This window comes from Somniosus microcephalus, chromosome 12 (assembly GCF_052327205.1).
Source record: "Somniosus microcephalus isolate GS21.2 chromosome 12, FLI_Smic_1.0, whole genome shotgun sequence".
Taxonomy (NCBI): Eukaryota; Metazoa; Chordata; class Chondrichthyes; order Squaliformes; family Somniosidae; genus Somniosus; species Somniosus microcephalus.
This window is the reverse complement of record NC_140998.1, coordinates 226,468,053-226,490,836: the sequence shown is the minus strand read 5'-3', so window position 1 is coordinate 226,490,836 and position 22,784 is coordinate 226,468,053. Positions and strand designations below refer to the sequence as shown.

The 22,784-nt window shown below is 43.5% G+C and overlaps 1 protein-coding gene across 2 annotated transcripts in view; it reads left to right on the top strand.

Moving 5' to 3' along the window:
• The window catches only part of LOC147110218 (rap guanine nucleotide exchange factor 2-like), a 113,325-nt gene that overhangs the window by 25,575 nt on the left and 64,966 nt on the right, over window positions 1-22,784 (top strand). For both annotated transcript variants that reach the window (XR_015080403.1, XM_086004126.1), the window contains exon 8: window positions 12,215-12,372. Coding sequence is in view for 1 of the 2 variants with exons in the window: in XM_086004126.1 (XP_085860252.1) it covers window positions 12,215-12,372 (158 nt within the window). In the remaining variant the exon portion in view is untranslated. The remainder of the gene's footprint in view (window positions 1-12,214; window positions 12,373-22,784) is intronic.

Below are 22,784 nucleotides of genomic sequence, written 5' to 3'. Positions count from 1 at the left end.
GCGATCTGTGGACATGCACTCCAAGGTCCCTTTGTTCCTCTACACTACTCAGTGTCCTACCATTTAAATGTGTATTCCCTTTCCTTGTTAGCCCTCCCCAAATGCATTACCTCACACTTCTCCGGATTGAATTCCATTTGCCACTGTTCTGCCCACCTGACCAATTTATTGATATCTTCCTGCAGTCTACAGCTTCCTTCTTCAGTATCAACCACACAGCCGATTTTAGTATCATCTGCAAACTTATTAATCATACCCCCTATATTCAAGTCTAGATCATTGACATATACTACAAAAAGCAAGGGATCTAGTACTGAGCCCTGTGGAACCCCACTGGAAACAGCCTTATAGTCACTAAAACACCCATCAGCCATTACCCTCTGCTTCCTGACTCTGAGCCAGTTTTGAATCCAACTTGACACTTTGCCCTGGATCCCATGGGCTTTTAACTTCGTGACCAGTCTGCCATGTGGAACCTTATCAAAAGCCTTGCTAAAGTCCATATACACTACATCAAATGCACTACCCTCATCTACCCTCCTTGTTACCGCCTCAAAAAATTCAATCAAATTTGTCAGACACGACCTTCCCTTAACAAATCCGTGCTGACTATCCTTGATTAATCTGTGTCTTTCTAAATGAAGATTTATCCTTTTAGCAACCTTTTATGTGGCACCTTATCAAGTGCCTTTTGGAAATCCAAATGTACTACAACCACTGATTCCCCTTTATCTACCTTGTTAGTTACATTCTCAAAAAAATTTGTTAAACACAATTTCCCTTTCATAAATCCGTGTTGACTCTGCCTAATCATATTATGATTTTCTAAATGCCTTGTTACTACTTCCTTAATAATGGATTCCAGCATTTTCCTGACGACTGATGTCAGGCTAACTGGCCTGTAGTTCCCTGTTTTCTCTCTTCCTCCTTTCTTGAATAGCAGGGTTATATTTGCTACCTTCCAATCTGCTGGGACTGTTCTAGAGTCAAGGGAATTTTGGAAGATCACAACCAATGCATCCACTATTTCTGCAGCTACCTCTTTAGAACCCTAGGATGTAGGCCATCTGGTCCAGGGGATTTGTCGGCTTTTAGTCCCATTAGTTTCTCAAGTACTTTTCCCCAACAGATATTAGTTTAAGTTCCTCATTCCCATTAGCCCCTTGGTTCCCCACTATTTTTGGTATGCTTTTTGTGTCTTCTACTCTGAAGACAGATACAAAATATTTGTTTAAATTCTCTGCCATTTCTTTATTCTCCATTATAATTTCATCGGTCTCAGTGTCTGAGGGACTAACATTTACTTTTGATACTCTCTTCCTTTTTACATACTTGTAGAAGCTGTTACAATCTGCTTTTATATTTCTTGCTAGTTTACTCTCATAATCTATTTTCTCCCTTTTTATCAATTTTTTGGTCATCCTTTGTTGGTTTCTAAAGCTCTCCCAATCCTCAGGCTTACTACTATTCTTCGCAATATTATAAGCCTCTTCTTATAATCTAATACTATCCTTAACTTCTTCAGTTAGCCACGGATGAAGTACTTTTCCCGTGGAGTTTTTACTTCTCAATGGAATGTATTTTCATTGAGAATGTTGATGTTTAAATGTTTTCCACTGCTTATCTACCTTCATACCTTTTGATCTAATTTTCCAATCTATCTTAGCCAACTCGCCCCTCATACCTATGTAATTGGCTTTATTTAAGTTTAAGACTCTCGTTTCGGACTGAAGTATTTCACTCTCAAACTCAATGTGAAATTCTATGATATTATGATTACTCTTCCCCAGAGGATCCTTTACTTTGAGATTACCAAATAACCCTGTCTCATATGTAGTGTTTCTGTCAGCCAGCTTTTAAGTCCTCCACTCAATGCATAATTTTTGATGGTTATACATCACTTGTAACTGCTGTTTTAATTTCATATTTAAAATATCCTTAACCCTTACAGGATAAGTTATTTTTAGCGCAAAGTGTACTCCAAAATTTTTGATAGTGCATCAAAAAAAGTGTGAAAAATCAAATTTTTCCAGAGGTGGCACGCCCCTAGATTCCCTGCAGAAAATAAATCTTACACCTTCAGCACTTGCAAATGCTTTCCGCAATGTCCAATTTCACCACTGTTGCAAAATACATTTCCATGGAATTATATTTTTTCTGTGCACTAGAAGTGATGAAACTTTTCATCTGCAGCTTAAGTTACAAAAAGCAAGTGTCCCATTGCAATTTCAGTACAATTACTTGTTTTCAGACTTGATTCCCTATAATCAGGGGCTGTTCTTGAATTGTCAGCTTTTCCGAGACAACATCATTTTTTTTGAAACTGATGGCCAGCTTTTGCTGGTTTTCTAGGTTGGCAGAAGTGCAAAGATATCTAATGAGAGGAAAGAAAAATAAATTAATTTGTATGATTCACAACCTCATCACCCATTCCCAGCTAGACTCATACAGCAATTGGTAGGGCCCATGAAGATGAATTTGGTGATTGTTAGAATATCTTAAAATAGTCGAAGTATCCCAGCAAGCTTTGGTTAGCATTTTTAGCTCTCTAGCTAATGTATGACCAAAGACCGTTTGGAAAGTAGACAGAATAATAAACACCCAGGTCAAGAAATGGCCAAGACACCATATACCACAGTAAAGGATAAAGATTGGCCTACATACTTAAAAGTACAATAAACAAAACTTGTGGAACAGAATTGGAGGCCGAAAAGATTAGAAGTGGGGTAAACACCTAAATATGCGGCCTCTGCAAACGTGCACCTACATATTATGTTGTACGTAGGCACAGCCCAAGGTATCCGATAGTATAAGAATAGAACCTGTCTCCCTCCGACCTGCTCCTCCCACCCTCCACGAGCAGAGCATTATCGGGGTGGTCAGGAGCCTGGAGGGCTGGAGCTGGTCGCTTGAGGCCTTAGGAACCAAAATCTGTTGTTCTCTTGGGGTTTGGAGCACTCTCAGGGTCAGTCGGAAGCCACAGCAATGCAGGCAGCCTAGAGAGCCAAACGTGATTACTCCAGGCCTGGGAACCAGTTTATATTATTTGCATGTCACCTTGTCCATTTAATATAATATTGTAGAACAGTTATAGAAAACCTAATACTCTTATTAGTCAATGCAAATAAAGCTTGTTGATTATAAAACTACTCGGGCTAAAAGCTAAGCAGAGTTATTGTTGCTGGACTAACAACCCTTTATTACGACAGTTACTACGGGAAAATCCGCTAACAGTGATCCATTTATATTTTCATGGTGGGTGGCACAATATACCATGAAGGAGAGAAAATGAACATTTTCAAATGGATAAGGCTGCAGCATTTGGTACCATACTAAAGTACTTTGGTGCCATGCTAATACAAAACAAAACTAAGATATATACAAATAATGATGCAGTTTAAAATTTCATAATAGAAATAATTAAATTGCATTTCCTACACCTATAAGCAGAGGTGTTAAATATAACAAATGTTCATAGTATCATCACTAAACTGCTCACAAATTTTCATATAATTCACACTTAAAATTTAACATTTACACTCAACATATTAATTTAATCAGGTGTCATTATTTTGTGAAGGTGACACCCTTGTAAAACTGTATTGGCCTCTGTGTCATTTGAGAACAGTGAGATCACTACTAGAATAGTCCAAGCATTTTCAATGGGAATTTTTGAAAATTTATGCTAACAGGTTGAAAGCAAAGGCAAGTCCCTACATACAGAGACAAGAGGACAAAACATTGTCCTTTAAGCTTATGAAGCTAATCTTGTGAATAATTTGGCTGCTTATATAATAATCACACTAATTAAGAGATTTCAGCACTGAGAAAAGCTGAGCTCACCTAGCAATTATTAGGTTATTATGCTATGGAGATGTTCACATAAAATTCCCTCAAAATACAATCGATCATAGATCCTTTTTCTTAAGTATCATTTACTCATCCTTAATTCCAGGGTGAACAAAAAGCAGATTATTTATGGAAGCACTATGCACAAGTTGCTACTGAACACAATTCTTTATGAATGAAGGCGAACACAACTCATAATGAATTGTACAGGTCTTTGTCACAAGAACAAATATGCAGTATTACATTTATACAATGTGTATGTGACCTTCATTTCAATTTTAAATTTATCTTTTAAAGTCTTGGTCCAGTATTTATTTATTTTTTCTCTTGCATAGTACACATCACCACAAAGCAGTGTTCTCAGATACTACACTATATAAGCATATGATGGTCACTATATGGCGAGGGTGCTTTGCTTCTGAAAGCGACACCACAAAAAAGCTTATTAGATTGGCACAGCTGCGCTTACAGCTAATGTTAGTTGCCATTGAGCTTTAACATTGAGCTTCACTCCTTTCTTAAATATATGGTGGCCTGAGGTGAAGTAGCTCCATGTGAGGTTGTTATCTCATGTCACAGAGTCATAACGGCACATCGAGTCCGTGCCGGCTCTCTGTAGAGCAATCCAGTCAGTCCCATTCCCCCGCTCTATCCCCATAGCCCTGCAAGTTTATTTCCCTCAAGTGCCTATCCAGTCTCCCCTTGAAAACATTGAGGGCTAAAAATTCAGTTGGGCGCCGTTTGGGGCGCCAAGCTCGCCTGGGCGCCGGAATTACCGCTGCGAGCGGAGCCACTTGCGCCATCCCGATATTCAGTTTCTGCGCCCCAAACGGAAGCGGGCCGCTACTCGAGGCTCCCCGCACCCCGCTTGGGGCGCTCACCCTGAATATCGGCGCGCTAAGGGCCGCAGCGCCACACGCTGCGGCACGGCATGCTGCGGTACTGCAGGCCTTCCTCCCACTGTTAAGGGGGAGGTGCCTGCAACAGCGCGATCCCCGATCGCGAGTGCCGGCAAATGAGCCTGGCACCAAGGAGAAGTGCCGGGCTCTCGGGAAACAGCCGGCAATGCCGCGGGGGGGGGAGGTTTAGGAGGCCGGGGACGGAGGTGCTGGCAGGCGGCCGCCGAAAAAGCGGCCGGCCGCACCTCCACCTTAACTAGCGCCACTACCGCCACAGGTAGGCCCTGTGAACCGGTCGCGATTTGCGACCGGCGTTAAAGAGGCGGGCGCGACCAAATATGTTCATCGGGGCGGGAGCGGGGTGCTGCGCACACCGATGACGTCATCGGTGGCGGCGCAGCGCTACAGGCTAACGCCGCCATTAGCGCCCTGCTAAATATCGCGGGAGGTGTGGCCAGTGGCGCTAAAGCCTCTGAGTGGCCTCTTTGGGCGCAAACTGGTGGCGCAGCCCACTGAATTTCTAGGCCTGAGTGTCTCCGCTTCCACTACTTCCGTCGGCAGTGAGTTCCAGATCCTCACTATGTAAAAAAGTTTTCCCTCACGTCCCTCCTGTATCTCTTGCCCAAAACCTTAAATCTGTGTCCCCTAGTCCTTGTAACATCAACTAGTGGGAACAGCCTTTCCCCGTCTAGCCTATCCAAACCCATCATAATCTTGTACACCTCTATCAAATCATCCCTCAATCTCTAATGAAAACAAATCCAGCTTCTCCAACCTGTCCTTGTAGCTAAGATCCCCCATGCCCGGAACCATTCTGGTAAATCTCCTCTTCACCCTCTCAAGGGCTCTTCACATCCTTCCTAAAGGGTGATGACCAGAACTGGATGCAACACTCCAGTTCTGGCCTAACCAGCGCTTTATAAAGGTTCCGCATAACTTCTCTACTTTTGTACTCATTACCTCAATTTATGAAGCCCATATGCTTTGCTAACCACTCTCTCAATATGTCCTGCCACCTTCAGGGTCCTATGCACATTAACTCGCAGGTCCCTCTGTCCCTGCACACTCTTTAAAACTGTGCCATTAAGTGTATATAGCCTCTCCCTGTTCCTTCTGCCAAAATGCATCACCTCACACTTCTCTGTATTAAATTCCATCTGCCACTTGTCTGCCCATTCTGCTAGCCTTTCTATGTCCTGTTGCAGTCGATTGGTATCATCCTCACTGTTTGCCACACCCCCAAGTTTGGTGTCATCGGCAAATTTAGAAATTCTACTCTGTATTCCAATATCCATGTCATTTATATATATCAAAAAAAGCAGTGGCCGCAGCACTGACCCTTTGGGAACACCACTGTCTACCATCCTCCTGTCTGGAAAACAGCCATTTACCACAACTCGCTGTTTTCTGTCCTTAAGCCAATTCCTTATTCAAGCTGCCACTGACCCACCTATTCAATGAGCCTCAATTTTGTTAACCAGCCTTCTATGTGATACCTTGTCAAATGCCTTCCTAAAATCCATGTGGACAACATCCATTGCATTCCCTTCATCAATCCTACCTGTTACTTCATCAAAAAATTTAATTTGATTAGTCAAACATGATCTGCCTTTTACATATCCATGTTGGCTCTCCTTAATTAGCTGAAACCTATCCAAGTGCCCATTATCTTTTCCTTGATTATTGTTTCTAAAACTTTACTCACCACTGATATTAAACTGACTGGCCTGTAGTTACTAGGATTGTCCTTACACCCTTTCTTGAACAATGGTGTCACATTTGCCACTTTCCAATCCTCAGGCACTTCACCCGCATCTAGGGAAGATTTTAACAGGGCTAAAAATAAACTTACCTTTCTTTAAAGTATTTTAAAATGATAAATCTCTGGAAACATTTTTTTACTTTTACTTTCTTCACCTCTTACCTTGTTAAAAGCAGGCCTTGCGCCTGCTTTTCCAGGCGCAGCTGTTTCAGACTTACCTGGACTGAAGCACTGCTGAAAAAAACGGAAGTTGCAGCTGTACGCGCTGCCTATCCGGTGCAGGCGTTTGACCTGTGAAGACCTTTCTCCTTCGAACGGAAGTTCCAGTTTCCAGCGCATGAGCAGTGCATGCGTAAAACTGGCACTTCCGTTGGCCCTACGGGTGAGTACACATTGCGTACACACCCGTAGGGAACGGAATTTCAGGACCAATCATTGTATTTCCTTTGAAGTTCTACATTGATTTGCTTTGGAAAATGTTTCTAACTCTCGTATTTCTTCCAAGTTCAAAATGAATGAAAAATATTTTTAAATGAATGCAGTAGAACTTCAGGGTTTGCCTGTATATTTTGCTTTCTTTATTTTCTCAATTTTCTCCTCCATCTCCCTTCCTTCTTTGAAAGTGTCATCGGTCCTCACATTGGCTATTCTTCTTGTGTCAGCCTAAAGAGTTGCCTGACCTGCTGAGTTTTTCCAGCATTTTCTGTTGTTATTTCGGATTTCCTACATCTGCAGTATTTTGCTATCGTACTAGTGTTTGGTTCACTGCCACACCTCTTCTAGGAATGCCTACCTTGAAGAAGTTCTGCTCTTCTCTTCGACGGGATCTCCGTTTGGCTCTTCAACCTTGTTCATCTTCATTACTTTCAGTTTCCCTTCTCGTGTTTGATCAGGTATCTGCCAAGACTCGGTTTCACAGCCACATCATTTTCCTCAGCAACTGTCTCCGGTTCCGACTTACTCCATGTGGATTCCAACTAAACTTCCACCCTTCGTGCTTTGGATCCACCCAGGATTACAAATATCTCCAAGATATTCATCGTTCCTCGAACTACTGCTCTCGCCGCATCCTGAGATCCACGCTCAACGCCATGCGGCGCCACATGAACACACTCGACTTCTCTCTTCAGCAACACCGGCGCACTCTATCTCAAAGCTGTCCGGGTCCACAGTTCCATTTCATCCTTCGACTCATCCGACGCTTCAACAAAAAACTTTTCTTCTTCCTTTCCGATGTCAAGGATCGCAAGCTTCATCAACTCTTGGACACCAACGCCCCTCCGGAACCTTCTTCCCCTTCACTTTCCTCTGACCCCCCTTCTCCCAATCCCACCCCCTGCCGCGTTTTCACTATCCCCTCTGACCTTCCACTCTCTGACCCTGAACGATCAGTCCTCAGCAAAGGCCTGAGCTTCATCCCCTTACGCCCCCACCTCAATGAATTTTGAGCTCGGCACGATGTTGAGCTCTTTTTCCGCCGCCTTCGTCTCCGTGCCCACTTCACTGGCCAGGAGTCTTCCCCCCGCACAACTGACCCTTTCTCCCGCTTGCAGAATTCCCGTTCTACCTGGACCCCTCCCCCTGGCCTCTTACCCTCTCTAGATCTTTTCATCGCTAACTGCCGCCGTGACATCGGCCGTCTCCATTTCTCTGCTCCCCTCACTCACTCCAACCTACCTCCCTCTGAACTTGCAGCACTCCATTCTCTTAGATCCAACCCTGACATTGTCATTAAACCCGCTGACAAGGGTGGTGCTGTTGTTGTTTGGCGTACTGACCTCTACCTAGCGGAAGCTGAACGCCAACTCTCCGACACCGCCTCCTACCTCCACCTGGACCATGACTCCACTACCGAACATCAAACCACCGTTTCCAAGACTGTCACTGACCTCATCTCCTCTGGAGATCTTCCCCCTGCTGCCACCAACCTCATAGTTCCCCAACCCTGCACAGCCCGCTTCTACCTCCTTCCCAAGATCCACAAACAGGACTGCCCTGGTAGACCCATCGTTTCAGCCTGTTCTTGCCCTACAGAACTTATCTCTTCCTATCTTGACTCTATCTTTTCTCCCCTTGTCCAGTCTCTTCCCACCTACATCCGCGACTCTTCGGACGCCCTCCGCCACTTTAACAGTTTCCAGTTTCCTGGCCCCAACCGCTTCCTTTTCACCATGGACATACAATCCCTCTACACCTCCATCCCCCACCCGGATGGCCTGAGGGCACTCCGCTTCTTCCTTGAACAGAGGCCCGACCAGTCCCCATCCACCACGACCCTCCTCCGCCTGGCTGAACTTGTTCTCACATTGAACAACTTCTCCTTTAACTCCACTCATTTCCTCCAAATCAAAGGTGTTGCTATGGGTACCCGCATGGGTCCTAGCTATGCCTGCCTTTTCGTGGGCTATGTGGAACAATCTTTGTTCCAGTCCTACTCGGGTCCCCTCCCTCAACTCTTTTTCCGATACATTGATGACTGTATCGGTGCCGTTTCCTGCTCTCGCCCCGAACTTGACAATTTCATTCACTTTGCCTCCAATTTCCACCCTTCCCCCACCTTCACATGATCCATCTCGGACTCTTCCCTTCCCTTCCTCGACTTCTCCGTCTCCATCTCTGGGGATAGGTTATCGACCAATATTTACTACAAGCCCACTGACTCCCACAGCTACCTGGACTACACTTCCTCCCACCCCGCTTCCTGTAAGGACTCTATTCCATTCTCCCAGTTTCTCCGCCTCCGCCGTATCTGCTCCGACGACGCCACCTTCCACACCAGTGCTTCAGACATGTCTTCCTTTTTCCGCAACCGAGGATTCCCCTCTACTGTGGTTGACACTGCCCTCGACCGTGTCAGTTCTATCTCCCGCACTTCTGCCCTCACCCCTGCCCCTCCCTCCCGGAACCACGATAGGGTTCCCCTTGTCCTCACCTTTCACCCCACCAGCCTCCACATTCAACGGATCATCCTCCGGCATTTCCGCTACCTCCAAAGTGATCCCACCACCAAACGTATCTTCCCCTCCCCTCCCCTTTCAGCATTCCGCAGGGACCGCTCCCTCCGAGACACCCTAGTCCACTCCTCTATCACCCAAAACAGCCCTTCCTCTTCGCCTGGCACCTTCCCGTGCAAGCGGAGGAGATGTAACACCTGCCCCTATACCTCCCCCCTTCCCACTGTCCAGGGCCCCAAACACCCCTTCCAGGTGAAACAGCGATTTACTTGTACTTCTCGCAATCTAGTATACTGTATTCGCTGCTCACGATGCGGTCTCCTCTACATTGGGGAGACCAAACGCAGATTGGGTGACCACTTTGCAGAACACCTCCGTTCAGTCCGTAAGGGTGACCCCGAGCTTCCGGTCGCCTGTCATTTTAATTCACCGCTCCATTCCCACTCGGACCTCACCGTCCTTGGCCTCTTGTATTGTTCCACGGAAGCTCAACGTAAACTCGAGGAACAGCGCCTCATCTTCCGATTAGGCAGTCTGCAGCCTTCCGGACTCAATATCGAGTTCAACAATTTCAGATCATAAGCTCGGCCCCCATTTCATTTTCTCTTGTAATTGTTCCACTCCTTTTCCACCCCCCCTTTCCTTTTGTTTCTCTCTCACACCTGGCAGCTATCTTTTGCCCTGCCAGTACACTTTACACCTAATCCCAGCCTATTACCATCTCGTCTAGCTTCTAATCTCTTTTACTTCTTTTGTTTCTTTTATTCTTTTGTCCGATCGCAGCCCTGCCTCCGATCTAGTTTCTTTTCTTTCCAGTTTTGAAGAAGGGTCCAACCCGAAACGTCAACTCAAATCTCTCTCCACGGATGTTGCCTGACCTGCTGAGTTTTTCCAGCATTTTCTGTTGTTATTTCGGATTTCCAACATCTGCAGTATTTTGCTATCGTAAAGAGTGTGACAGGTGGTTTATTAGCCGGAACATCATTGTTCTTATCCGGTGTCCACACATCTGCCCATTTCAGCAAGGGTCACTGAAGAGGTCTTGACAGTGGAAAGTCTGGCTGATTGTTTTTCATCTTGCTAGTCTAGGAACACAGAAGCCAGTTGTCACATTTTTCTGGGAAAACTGCATAAATCTAGGAATTAAAACAATACAACTTAACTGTAGATACAAAGGGAGAGATAGACACTGGGACTTAAACAAAGTTGCCATATGTGCTTTAGATTAGAGATTGTGGATGTATCAATGCAGGAAAAACGAATGAATGTGCTGCTACTAATGACTTTGCAAGTATGAATTAAAAGTTGCTGACAGTTTAAAAGAAGTAGAATCAGATATACCTGCCATAAAAAATTTAAACAAACCTCTGGTTCATTTCTAGAGGAATAGAATTCAAAAGTAGGAAAGTTATGTTAAACTTATGTAGAACCTTGGTCAGATCACAATTAGAGTACTGTGCTCAGTTCTGGTCTCCATTTACCAAAAGGGTATAGAGGCACTGAGGAAGGTTCAATAATGATTTCCAAGGATGATACAAGAACTGAGAGGTTATAACTATCAGCAAAGACTGAACCGTCTTGGGACTCTTTTCTCTAGAGAAGGCTGAGAGGTGACCTGATGGGTTTGATTGGGTAGATGTAGAGAAGATGTTTCCACTTGTGGGGGAGTCCAAAACTAGGGGCCAGAAATATAAGATACAGGTACAACACCGGTAATCCGGCACCCAACGGTCCGGCACCTTCAGTGGTCCGGCACGAGGAAGGTCCTGCTGTCACATTACCTCCCTGGGATGGGTCCGGCTCGGGTCCCGGGACCGCCGCCGGGTCAGGATCAGCGCCTGGACTGCGCAGCATCACCGACGGCTCGGCGGAGCGATGGAGCCCAAGCCCGAGCAGCCCGTGGGCGGCGGGGTCGGCGGCGGCACAGGAAGCGCAGCAGCAGGAAGAGGAGGAGCAGGTGGTGGCGGTGTTTGTGGTGACTTTCGACACCTTCAGTGGTTCGGAATTTTCAGTGGTCCGGCACCGGCCTGGTCCCGAGGGTGCCGGATTATCGGTGTTGTACCTGTAATCATCTAAACTTTTGTAAGAAGTCACACAACACCAGGTTATAGTCCAACAGCTTTATTTGAAATCACAAGCTTTCGGAGCGCTGCTCCTTCGTCAGGTGAAGTGGAGAAATGCATAAAGACACAGCTTATATAGTCAGAGAATAATGTCAGATGTTTACAGGTAATCTTTCTGTAAACATCTGACATTATTCTCTGACTATATAAGCTGTGTCTTTATGCATTTCTCTACTTCACCTGACGAAGGAGCAGCGCTCCGAAAGCTTGTGATTTCAAATAAAGCTGTTGGACTATAACCTGGTGTTGTGTGACTTCTTACATTTGTCCACCCCAGTCCAACTCCGGCATCTCCACACCACATCTAAACTTTGTTATTCAGAGGTGATTAGAATGTGGAACTTGCTACCACATGGAGTAGTTGAGCGAATAACATTGATGAATTTAAGGGGAAGCTAGATAAGTACATGAGGAAGAAAGGAATAGAAGGATATGTTGATAGGGTGAGATGAAGTAAGGTGAGAGGAAGCTCGTGTGGAGCATAAACACTGGCTTGGACCTGTTGTGCCAAATGGCCTGTTTCTGTGCTGTAAATACTATGTGATATGTTTTATTTACATTAGATTTGTGGTTTAAGATTTGCAACATTGATCCATTATTTACTTGTGTTTCTATTGCTTCTTACAGTGATATTGGTATTGGTCAGTCCCAGGATGACCGCATAGTAGGGCTGAAGCAGTCTAGAAATATAGCACCTGCACTGCCTGTAAGCAGCACCTCATCGTCCAGTAATTCTAACCTGCTGCAGTCTCATAATTGCATTCTTGATTTTAACACCACACCAGGTGAGTGTTAGTTTAACTCCAAAATGAGATTACTGCTTGTTGTATCAGTTGGACAGATGTTCCATATGCATTCTCTTATGTTATGAGGGGGAAGAAACCTCGTTCTCACTAAATTTATTCTATGTGGTACATAGAAAGTTATTTCAAATCAATGTTTGTGAATTTGAACATAAGAAGTAGGAGCAGGAGTAGGCCATACGGCCCCTCGGGCCTGCTCCGCCATTCAATAGGATCATGGCTGATCCGAATCTAGACTCACGTCCACTTCCCTGCCCTCTCCCCGTAACCCCTAATTCCCTTATCTGCTAGGAAACTGTCTATCTCCATTTTAAATTTATTTAATGTTGCAGCTTCCGCAGCTCTCTGGGGTAGCAAATTCCATAGATTTACTACCCTCTGAGTGAAGAAGTTTCTCCTCATCTCAGTTTTGAAAGGGCAGCCCCTTATTCTTAGATTATGCCCCCTAGTTCTAGTCTCACCCATCAGTGGAAACATCCTCACCGCATCCACCCGATAACAAGCCCCCTCACAATCTTATATGTTTCGATAAGATCGCCTCTCATTCTTCTGAACTCCAATGAGTAGAGTCCCAACCTACTCAACCTTTCCTCATACGTCAGCCCCCTCATCTCCGGAATCAACCGAGTGAACCTTCTCTGAACCGCCTCGAGAGCAAGTATATCTTTTCTTAAATATGGAAACCAAAACTGCACGCAGTATTCCAGGTGTGGCCTCACCAGTACCCTGTATCTTGATCAGTAATCTTTTGTGTGGAACCTTGTCAAATGCCTTTTGGAAGTCCAAATACACTACATCCACTGGTTCCCCTTTATCCACCCTGTATGTTACATTCTCAAAGAATTCGAGCACATTTGTCAAGCATGACTTCCCCTACAGCAAATTCGGCATTGGATTAATATTGCAATTTTTTAATACTCTCTTACAATAAAAAATGGGCTATTATAACTGAATGATAATATGATTAACTCTTATCCGTAGGGGAAAAAAATCCCTGAGAATTTAGAATTTAAACACGAATGGTAAAAGTGAGGCACCACATGAACCCAAACGGCTACTTGAATTATTAATGTAATTATTCTACTTCTTTTGACCTTGCCGACCAGTAAATTATAATTCAATTGGCAAAAAAAGAGATTAATAGCCTTGAGACAAAAAATGTATAAATATTTACTGGTAAGTACATCAGAGATATAGATTTAGAGTAACATGTAAACTTTGGTTTTACTGAATCGTGATGTTGCCGCAGGTTAGAATGTTGTGTTCTCACTTCATTTTTGAGTCCAGTGTAGACTGATGGGGTTAGAATGATCTCTCTTACCTGTATAGGGTTTAAGTGTTTGAACCTGCGCAGGCTATGCTTAGTGGCTGCAAATCGGCAGCACAAAACATTCAAACTGGGCAAGCTCACTAAAATGGAGAAGTATAAGTAGTATCTGAAATAGAAAAACTCACGCTGGTGCAGTAAAGGGTGTTCTCTTGAATAGGGTTACAACATATTTGGGGCTGATTTCTTTTTTGCTATTTGTTGTAAAATCATAATAGCATTTTTTACACTCTTGTTTACAACTTCACAAATAGTGATGTAAGGGGTGGTGTGTATGGTCAGCTTTGCCTCTGACTCGCTGAGCGGTTTGAATCGCTCCCACTCCCTTGGTTCTAGACTTTGGACTTATTTGGGGGTTGTAATGAAATTGCAACAGACAACTGAGTTGGTGAAAAGAACTTGGATTTTAATTTGAGACAGGAAAATATACAATACAATAATCTTATCACTTTAAAAGGGGGAACACTTCGGAATATACGAGGGAGAATGACAATAGACAAAATACTTCACCCCTCCCAATCCCACTACACTAACTAGGTTGGATTCCAGAGGACCAGGGAAATGCTCACCAAACGACTTTCTTGACAGTTGTAGAGGTTCGCGATTTCGGGGTTCTCTTTAGGTGTGGCGGTTGGGGCCTGCCGTACCCCAGACGTGGTGGAAGACTTCACCTGCGTTGGTTTTTCGGTCTTCGCGTGTCCGCTGATGCCGTCGGGTGTGTATTGGATCTATCGGGTAAGTACCCAATTTCCTTTGGTTAGGTATAGGGTTTAGAGTCTTTTTCAACAAATCTTACCCAGGGGTAAGTCAGGATAGCTTGTAGAGTGGAAACAAACTTGCGAATCTTCGGTTTCTTCCAGGTTGGTTTCTTGTTGGTCGCGGTGGCCCAATATTACCTAGTTGTTGGTAATATTGTTAATTGTTGGTTTCTTGGGGCCCTTGGTTGCCGCGATTCCTTTCTCCTTTCCTCAAGCCTCCGATTCTCCGACTGCTGTGATGATGAGGATGAATGTTCGATGATGCTGGATGAACTGTTTTCTGTTTAAAAGCAGGCTTCAATTATACCATTTGAGGCTTTGCTTATCTGCCGCCAAATCTTCTCTGGCCCATTGTTAATTTTGGCGGGCTCGTTAACTTTAATAGTTTTAAATTCTTTACTGAGTTTCGACTTGGTCCCATCTACATTTAATTGATTTTACACTAGTTTCGGGATTGCTTCGAAATCGGTTTAAGTGTGTGAAATGGTTTTGGATGTTTCTCTGAGTGGTTTAAACTGTTGTTCGATTGTCTTCTCCTGCTGGGGCCAGGGTCCCCTTTGTTGATTAGTGGCATGAACTGTATTATTCATATTCTTGATGATTCTGTAATTTTGGCGGGGACTGTCCTTCCGTAGGCCTATTGTCTTTATGTATGAATGACTGAGACGGTCCAGAACATTCCCAGACAATCTGGCCTATGCCAAATACTCAAACTGTTTGTTTTACAGTGCCTCATCCCAACTCCTTTGTCGCAGCCTTCCACAGGCCTGGACATGCCTTTTTAAAATAGCCAAAATCCTGGGGTTTTGACTTTAAGCCCCTTTTGGCCCATTATTCTTTTAAACAGTCCAAAAATCTCTTCTCTTCTTGATTTGGGGGAGTCTGTAGAATTTTGTGAACCTTACAGTGAAGAGAGGAAATCTTCCCCAGTGTTGGAGCAGAACAGAAGAATTTTTACTCTACATCTACCACATGCTATATCTGTAAAGATTGCTGAATGCCTAATTATTTATTCCCTAGTAATCCAATTTCTCACCTTAATGAGCTTCAAAAATCTGTTTAGCTAGCTTTTGAATAACTCACCATCATTTTATGCTTCTAACCTGTTAAATTGAAGAAGAAATAAATGATTAATTTCACGTACTAACGAACTGAATTGCTTGCAGTCCAGGGTGAGAAGTGTTTGATGTGACCTTAATAAACAGCCTTTTACTGGGTGGGATGTTAGCACACAGACTAGACATTCAAGATCTCCATATACAATATCTGTGCTCTAAATGCACCCGCGTCACAACAAAATATAGTCATGTTCTGGAAAGAACCACTTTTCCGTAAAAGTAGATGCATTTGTTGCTTAATGTGCATTTAGTCCAGGAATCCATTCTACAGGTTATCCTACTCGATAAGAACACTCTGCTTATTACAGAAACACAGTGACATCACCATGTATTTCTTCTACTTTTGTAGTGTAACTAGTGACCTGCTATTTTATAATACAGAAATCCTTCATGGAATTTTTTTGTGGAAACAAAACCCTAATTCTAGAGTTTGATCAAGGATGTTAAAAATAACATAGAGTGGTGTAAGTTAGAAGTAATTGAAAATAAAATCACTGTTGATAATGAATGTTTTTAAATCTTGAAACATAAATATAGTCAAGTGTCGCTTATCTGCATATCGAATTACCATGTGTTGAATTATACGCATAGCATCCCCTCCTGACAATCCCATTCCTTGCCAGACCTGTAAATGTCTCACTCCTGGCAAATATGCCTCGTCCTCTTGACGTGATCAATGTACTGTATAGAAAGCAAATGATTTACACTGTTTTGTGTTTTCACTTTTTCTCAATTGAATTTCATGAACACATGAATAACCCTGATAATCACTATTTCTGCCATGCCAACTACTGCTTCTGCTGTTTTTAATCTACCATTTCTTATGTAGCTAACAAGCCCAAACCTCCAAACTGATCCTGTTGCTGCTCCATCCAGCTGATTACTTTGGCTGCCCTGCTGACTCCATTAGTATGTATGGGGGGAGCAGCAATATGACTGAGCAATATTGACGGAGTATGTTTGGGGAGTTTGTCATATATGAAGTAGTAGGTGCCTGTTCTGTTGAAACTGCTAATGGACTGTCATCCATCTTTTAAAAAAAGTTATTCATGGGATGTGGATGTCGCTGGCAAGGCCAGCATTTATTGCCCATCCCTAATTGCCCTTGAGAAGGTGGTGGTGAGCTGCCTTCTTGAACCGCTGCCGTCCGTGCAGTGAAGGTACTCCCACAGTGTTGTTAGGGAGGGAGTTCTGGCGACGATGAAAGAACAACGATATAATTTTAAGTCAGGATGGTGTGTGACTTGGAGGGGAACTCGCAGGTGTGGTGTTCCCATGCGCCTGCTGCCCTTGTCCTTCTAGGTGGAAGAGGCCGCGGGTTTGGGAAGTGCTGTCGAAGAAGCCTTGGGGCAGTTGCTGCAGCATCTTGTAGATGGTACACACTGCAGCCAAGCCTCTTGAGTGTTGTTGCGCTCATTCAGGCAAGTGGAGAGTATTTTATCACACTACTGACTTGTGCCTTGTAGATGGTGGAAAGGCTTTGGGGAATCAGGAGGTGAGACACTCGCTGCAGAATACCTAGCATCTGACTTGCTCTTGTTGTCATGGTATTTATGTGGCTGGTCCAGTTAAGTTTCTGGTCAATGGTGACCCCCAGGATGTTGATGGTGGGGGATTCGGCGATGATAATCCCGTTGAATGTCATGGGGATGTGGCGAGACTCTCTCTTGTTGAAGATGGTCATTGCCTGGCACTTATGTGGCGCGAATGTTACTTGCCACTTATCAGCCCAAGCCTGAATGTTATCTTGGTCTTGCTGCATGTGAGCATGGACTGCTTCATTATCTGAGGAGCTGTGAATGAAAACAGTATGCAATCATCAGCGAACAACCCACTTCTGAGCTCATGCTGGAGGGAAGGTTATTGATAAAGCAGCTGAAGATGGTTGGGCCTAGGACAATGCCCTGAGGAACTCCTGCAGCGATGCCCTTGGGCTGAGATGATTGGCCTCCAACAACCACAATCATCTTCCTTTGTGCTAGATATGACTCTAGCCAGCGGAGCGATTACCCCCTTATTCCCATTGCCTTCAATTTTACTAGGGCTCCTTGATGCCACACTTGGTCAAATGCTGCCTTAATGTCAAGGGCAGTCACTCTCACCGCACCTCTAGAATTCAGCTCTTTTGTCCATGTTTAGACCAAGGCTGTAGTGAGGTCTGGAGCCGAGTGGTCCTGGTGGAACTCAAACTGAGCATCGGTGAGTAAGGTCCGCTTGATAGCACTGTTGAAGACACCTTACATCACTTTGCTGATGATTGAGGGTAGACTGATGGGGCGGTAATTGACCGGGATGGAATTGTCATGTTTATTGTGGACAGGACATACTTGGGCAATTTTTCACTTTGTCAGGTAGATGCCAGTGTTGTAGCTGTACAGGAACAGGATGCAAGTCATGACATATCTGCACATTTACTGAGAGTTGCTGCGCAGTTCTTTTTACCCATCCTAGCCAAAGACAACTGCTACTGGGAAGCATAATACGACTTCTTTAGTAACTCAGGTACTCATGGCTATCTTCCTCTTACTTATTTTCTAATAACCTTTGATTAATATCTATTAAATTCACCTTATTGATATTGTCCATAGCTTACAGAGATGAACAATTTTGGGAGATTACCTGATAACCACATTATTCTCACGTCACAAGGGATGTGAAATAAGCAGAGGAATTGCAGGACTCGATTGGAAAATACTAACACAGACAGATCAGGAAAGGGATCTGGGGTCATATTAGGTTGATCTTTCAAAACATCAAGCCAATATCTGGCTGGTATCAAGAAAGCAAATGGTACGTTAAGTTGCAATGTTCCCTATAAGCTGTGCGGCTGCGCGGCTCTCTGTCGTTCCCGCACTGCCCAGGACTGGCTTTTGCAATGTTAAAGTTCAGACATGCGCGAATCTGTGAATCCTGTGCATCCAAAAAAAAGTTACGGGGAACATTGTTAGGTTGTGTAAATATTTGAATAGAATGTCGATCAAAGGCGGTTATGCTGTCACTATATAGAGTGCGAATCAATTCGCACTTGTGGGAGTATTGTGTGCAGTTCCTGAAGCGTTACTACAGGGAGGATGTAACTGACCTTGAAACGGCGCAGAGTAGAGCTGATTAGGAAATCAGAGATAAAACATCTGTATAAATTTGCAGAACTAGGACTTTTCTTGTTGGCGAGGAGACAACTGAGGATGAATATAGTGAAGGTATTCAAATTAATAAGACTCAGGGATATAGAGGATCAGTTAGGACTGTTTGATTTGGTGCAGGATTGCAGAACAAGAGTGCATTAGTATAAGCTGAAAAAGGGAAGACTCAAGTGAGACGTAAGAAAGCATTACTTAACTGTGAAGATGGTCAGTTTTTGGAATAGCTTACCGCGGGAGGTTGTAGGGACAAGTAGGTTTGATCTCTAAGCTCAAATTGGACAAGCATCTTGAAGAGAAATCCATCATTGATTACAACTGCAAGGACAGCAGGAAAACTGATTAAATGGAGCTATGGAGGAGTGGATCACCTACCCTTTACAGACACTGTCCAATTTCCATTCTGTTGTTTTCAATGGAATGAAAATCAAGCGGGTGCTCCAACGGGTGGGTGATCCATCCTGCCAGATTACCACTGGGGCAGTGAAAGCAAAAAATGTCCGCGTGGCTTTTGCTGGTCTTGAGGTTTTCTGTTTCTGAGAGCCCAGATCCCATATTACTGACAAGTGATTTTCTGTTGTATCCCATTCAATTATTTTCAGGCCAGTTCATTTATTTTACAGTAACTAAAAAACAAAATACTGCAAATGCTGGAAATCTGAAATAAAAACAGAAAATGCTAGAAATATTTAGCAGGACAGGCAGCATCTATGTAGAGAGAAACAAAGTTAACGTTTCAGGTCGATAACCTGAAACAATTCTAGCGACAGGTCATCGACCTGAAATGTTAACTTTGTTTCTCTCTCCACAGGTGTTGCCTGACCTGGTAAGTATTTCCATCATTTTCTGCATTTATTTCACATATTTAGGAAATCATACCATTTGCTGCAGAATGCCTATAAAAGTACAGGTTGGAATGGTCTATTTCAGATCTTTAAGAATAATTACTGTGGTGCAGCAGGCAACTTCGAGCAAAAAGAAGCTTGTACAGTAAATGTATTCTGCAGTTGTGCTGCAAAATTGTTTCGCTTGTAGCGAATTAAGTCATAAATATTCAATTGTTTATAAGCATTTCAATGCATTCTCTGCTTTTATGAAAAAATAGCTCTCAACTGTGATGATTCAAATGACTAACTCAATACAGCTAAGCCTACCTCTCTACTGCTGTGGTGATTGAAGATTTGATTGAATTGATAAAAGGAATACTTAATCAACACCATCTTTAAATACCTTTTAATGCTGGTTACTAGTGCTAGTTTGTGTTGAAACAGCAATGTTTTTGTGTGCACCGAGTCTAGGTTTACACTTCATTGCAGTATTGAGGGAGCTCCGCTGCACTGTCGGAGGTGCCATCTTTCAGATGAGATGTTAAACCTCTCTCAGGTGGACGTAAAAGGTCCTACGGCACTATTCCAAAAGAGATGGGGAGTTCTCCCAGTGTCCCGGTCATATTTACCCCTCATTGAACACCTGACAAACAGACAATCTGATCATTCATTTAATTGTTGTTTGTGGGAGCTTACTGTGCGCTTATTGGGTGCCACGTTTCCTGCATTACAATAGTGACTACACTTCAAAAGTACTTAATTGGCCCTGCCTTCTGTTACCTGGGCCCTAAGCTCTGGAATTCCCTGCCTAAACCTCTCCGCCTCGCTACCTCTCTTTCTTCCTTTAGTACGCTCCATAAAACCTACCTCTTTGACCAAGCTTTTGGTCACCTGCCCTAATTTATCCTTATGTGGCTCAGTGTCAAATTTTTTGTTTAAAATACTCATGTGCAACGCCTCGTAACGTTTTACTACGTTAAAGGTGCTATATAAATACAAGTTATTGTTGTTGTAGTAGTTGTTGTTGTTGTAAAGTGCTTTGGGACATCCTGAGGTTGTGAAAGGTGCTATGTAAATTCCCCTCTTGTTGGGTCTTTATATGACATTGTGATGACTGCATTTGCTGGATTAAAGTTGAGGCTAGAACATTGACCTTGACCACTTGTGTGAGGTCATTAAACTTCTTGCAGCACTGCATCCAGGTCCTCGGGGCTAGACTCCTGGCATTGACCTCCACGGCTATCTGCTCCCACTGCCTTTTCACTGTGTGTCTGTGGCGCCTCCTTGTCCCTTGCGGATACAGGACATCTCTCCTCCTTTCCATCTCCTCCACCAAGGCCCCCAGAGCAGCATCGCGAAATCTGGGTGCCCGTTCTTTCCCATGTTCAGCCGTTAATTCAGTCTTTCCCAGGTCAGAATGTCTTCCACAATGACTTCCAGTACCTGCTCCAGCCACAATGCACCTCCTCTTTAAGTGGTGCAGGCTAGCTTTAAGCAGTGCAGGTTAGCTTTAAGTAGTGCGAGCAATTATCGATTTTGGGTCCCACGCTGATGCATGCAGCCAATCAGCAGCGCGTTTAACGCTGGCTGCACGCAGAAATCGTGTAAATGAGCAGGCAGCATGAAAATGGCATCCTGTCTGCATTACATCCAACAGACATGGGTTAATCGCGCAGCGTGATCCCCGCACACGTTTTTCGGGGCTATCCAATTTAGCACCCAGTGTTCCTTTTCAGACTGTTTTCCTTTGAGTTTGTATAGCATAGCCCATTTAATGATGAATAGAGGCAACCAATTGTGTGGGATTATTCTTGGCATTTAGATTTATGTCCAGCCAGATTGCTTTATAGATTGATGGTTGATAACCCCATATTTCAAACCAATTTGATTTTTAACATAATGCGTGTAATTTGTTCTGAAATTTTACTCAAATTCTATTGTGTGCTCACCGTATTGGCAACAGAGATTTCACACCTTAATGTGTGAAACTACTGCTCTCTTATTAGATACTGCCATACATGTATTCAGGCCCTTTGTGGCAGTAACATCACAGTTACTAGCCAGTTGTAGGAAACTGAAGTGATAGGAACAGCTTTTGTTTCTATACATCAGCCAACAATGAATTTTGAAAATAGTTCTCCGTGTTTTTTGTAAGTTTTACCTCGGGTCATGGAGTGATGTTTTCACATTGGCTCCTTAAGTCACTGAGACATAGAAACGTAGAACATAGAAAAATAGGAGCAGGAGTAGGCCATTCGGCCCTTCAAGCCTGCTCCGCCATTCAATCTGATCATGGCTGATCATCTCAATACCATGTTCCCCCTCTCTCCCCATACCTCTTGATGCCTTTTGTGTCTAGAAATCTATCTATCTCCTTAAATATATTCAGTGACTTGGCCTCCACAGCCTTCTGTGGTAGAGAATTCCACAGGTTCACCACCCTCTGAGACAGCACCATTAATATTATTTGTCTGGGGAACTTTAAAGATGGACATCAGAATATCTTGAGGAGAGAAGCAATTAGCATTGAAGTATCCATTTCACATTTTAATGATCCACCTTTAGCACTAAATAAGAAAATGATTATCCCATGAGTGAACTTAATATACAGTAGGAAACAATGGAATACTGTACTCAGTTTATTTTATTCATGAGAAAGAGCTCACTCAAATTCACAGATCTTGCTCAGTCATAGAATGAAGTAGATGACCCACTGGTTTGAGTTGTGTATAGGAACAATTAATGCAGTGAGCAGAATTAGTTTTAATTGATTTTCTGAATTAATTTACGAAGAATTGTACTGGGTTATATTTTAAAATATAAAGCATAAATCTAAATATTTCTTTTCTTTTCTATTCCGCCAGCTGCAAGTTCTTATAGTGAGTATTGTGGCATATGTGTGTATTAATGTTATTCTGGTCTAAGTAATGCAGTGTTTGCTTTTAGCTCGCAGTGGTTTCTGAAATTGCGCATTTAGTCCTTGTATCTGTTTTCTCTGCTTCAGTTACAAAAAAGCTTTTTGGGGAGTAAAGTTGGGAAGATGCGTCCATAACTCCACATAAGTCAACAGAATTCATGTCATTACATGGGCAGTCGCATTTACACTCCTGGAGTTGTAATATCTAATTGCAGGTCGATACCAATTTATTTGGTACGATTATCAACACCATTAATTGCCAAGTAGGGTTGCTGAATCTTAAATCAAGCTAAACAAAATCAGCCAC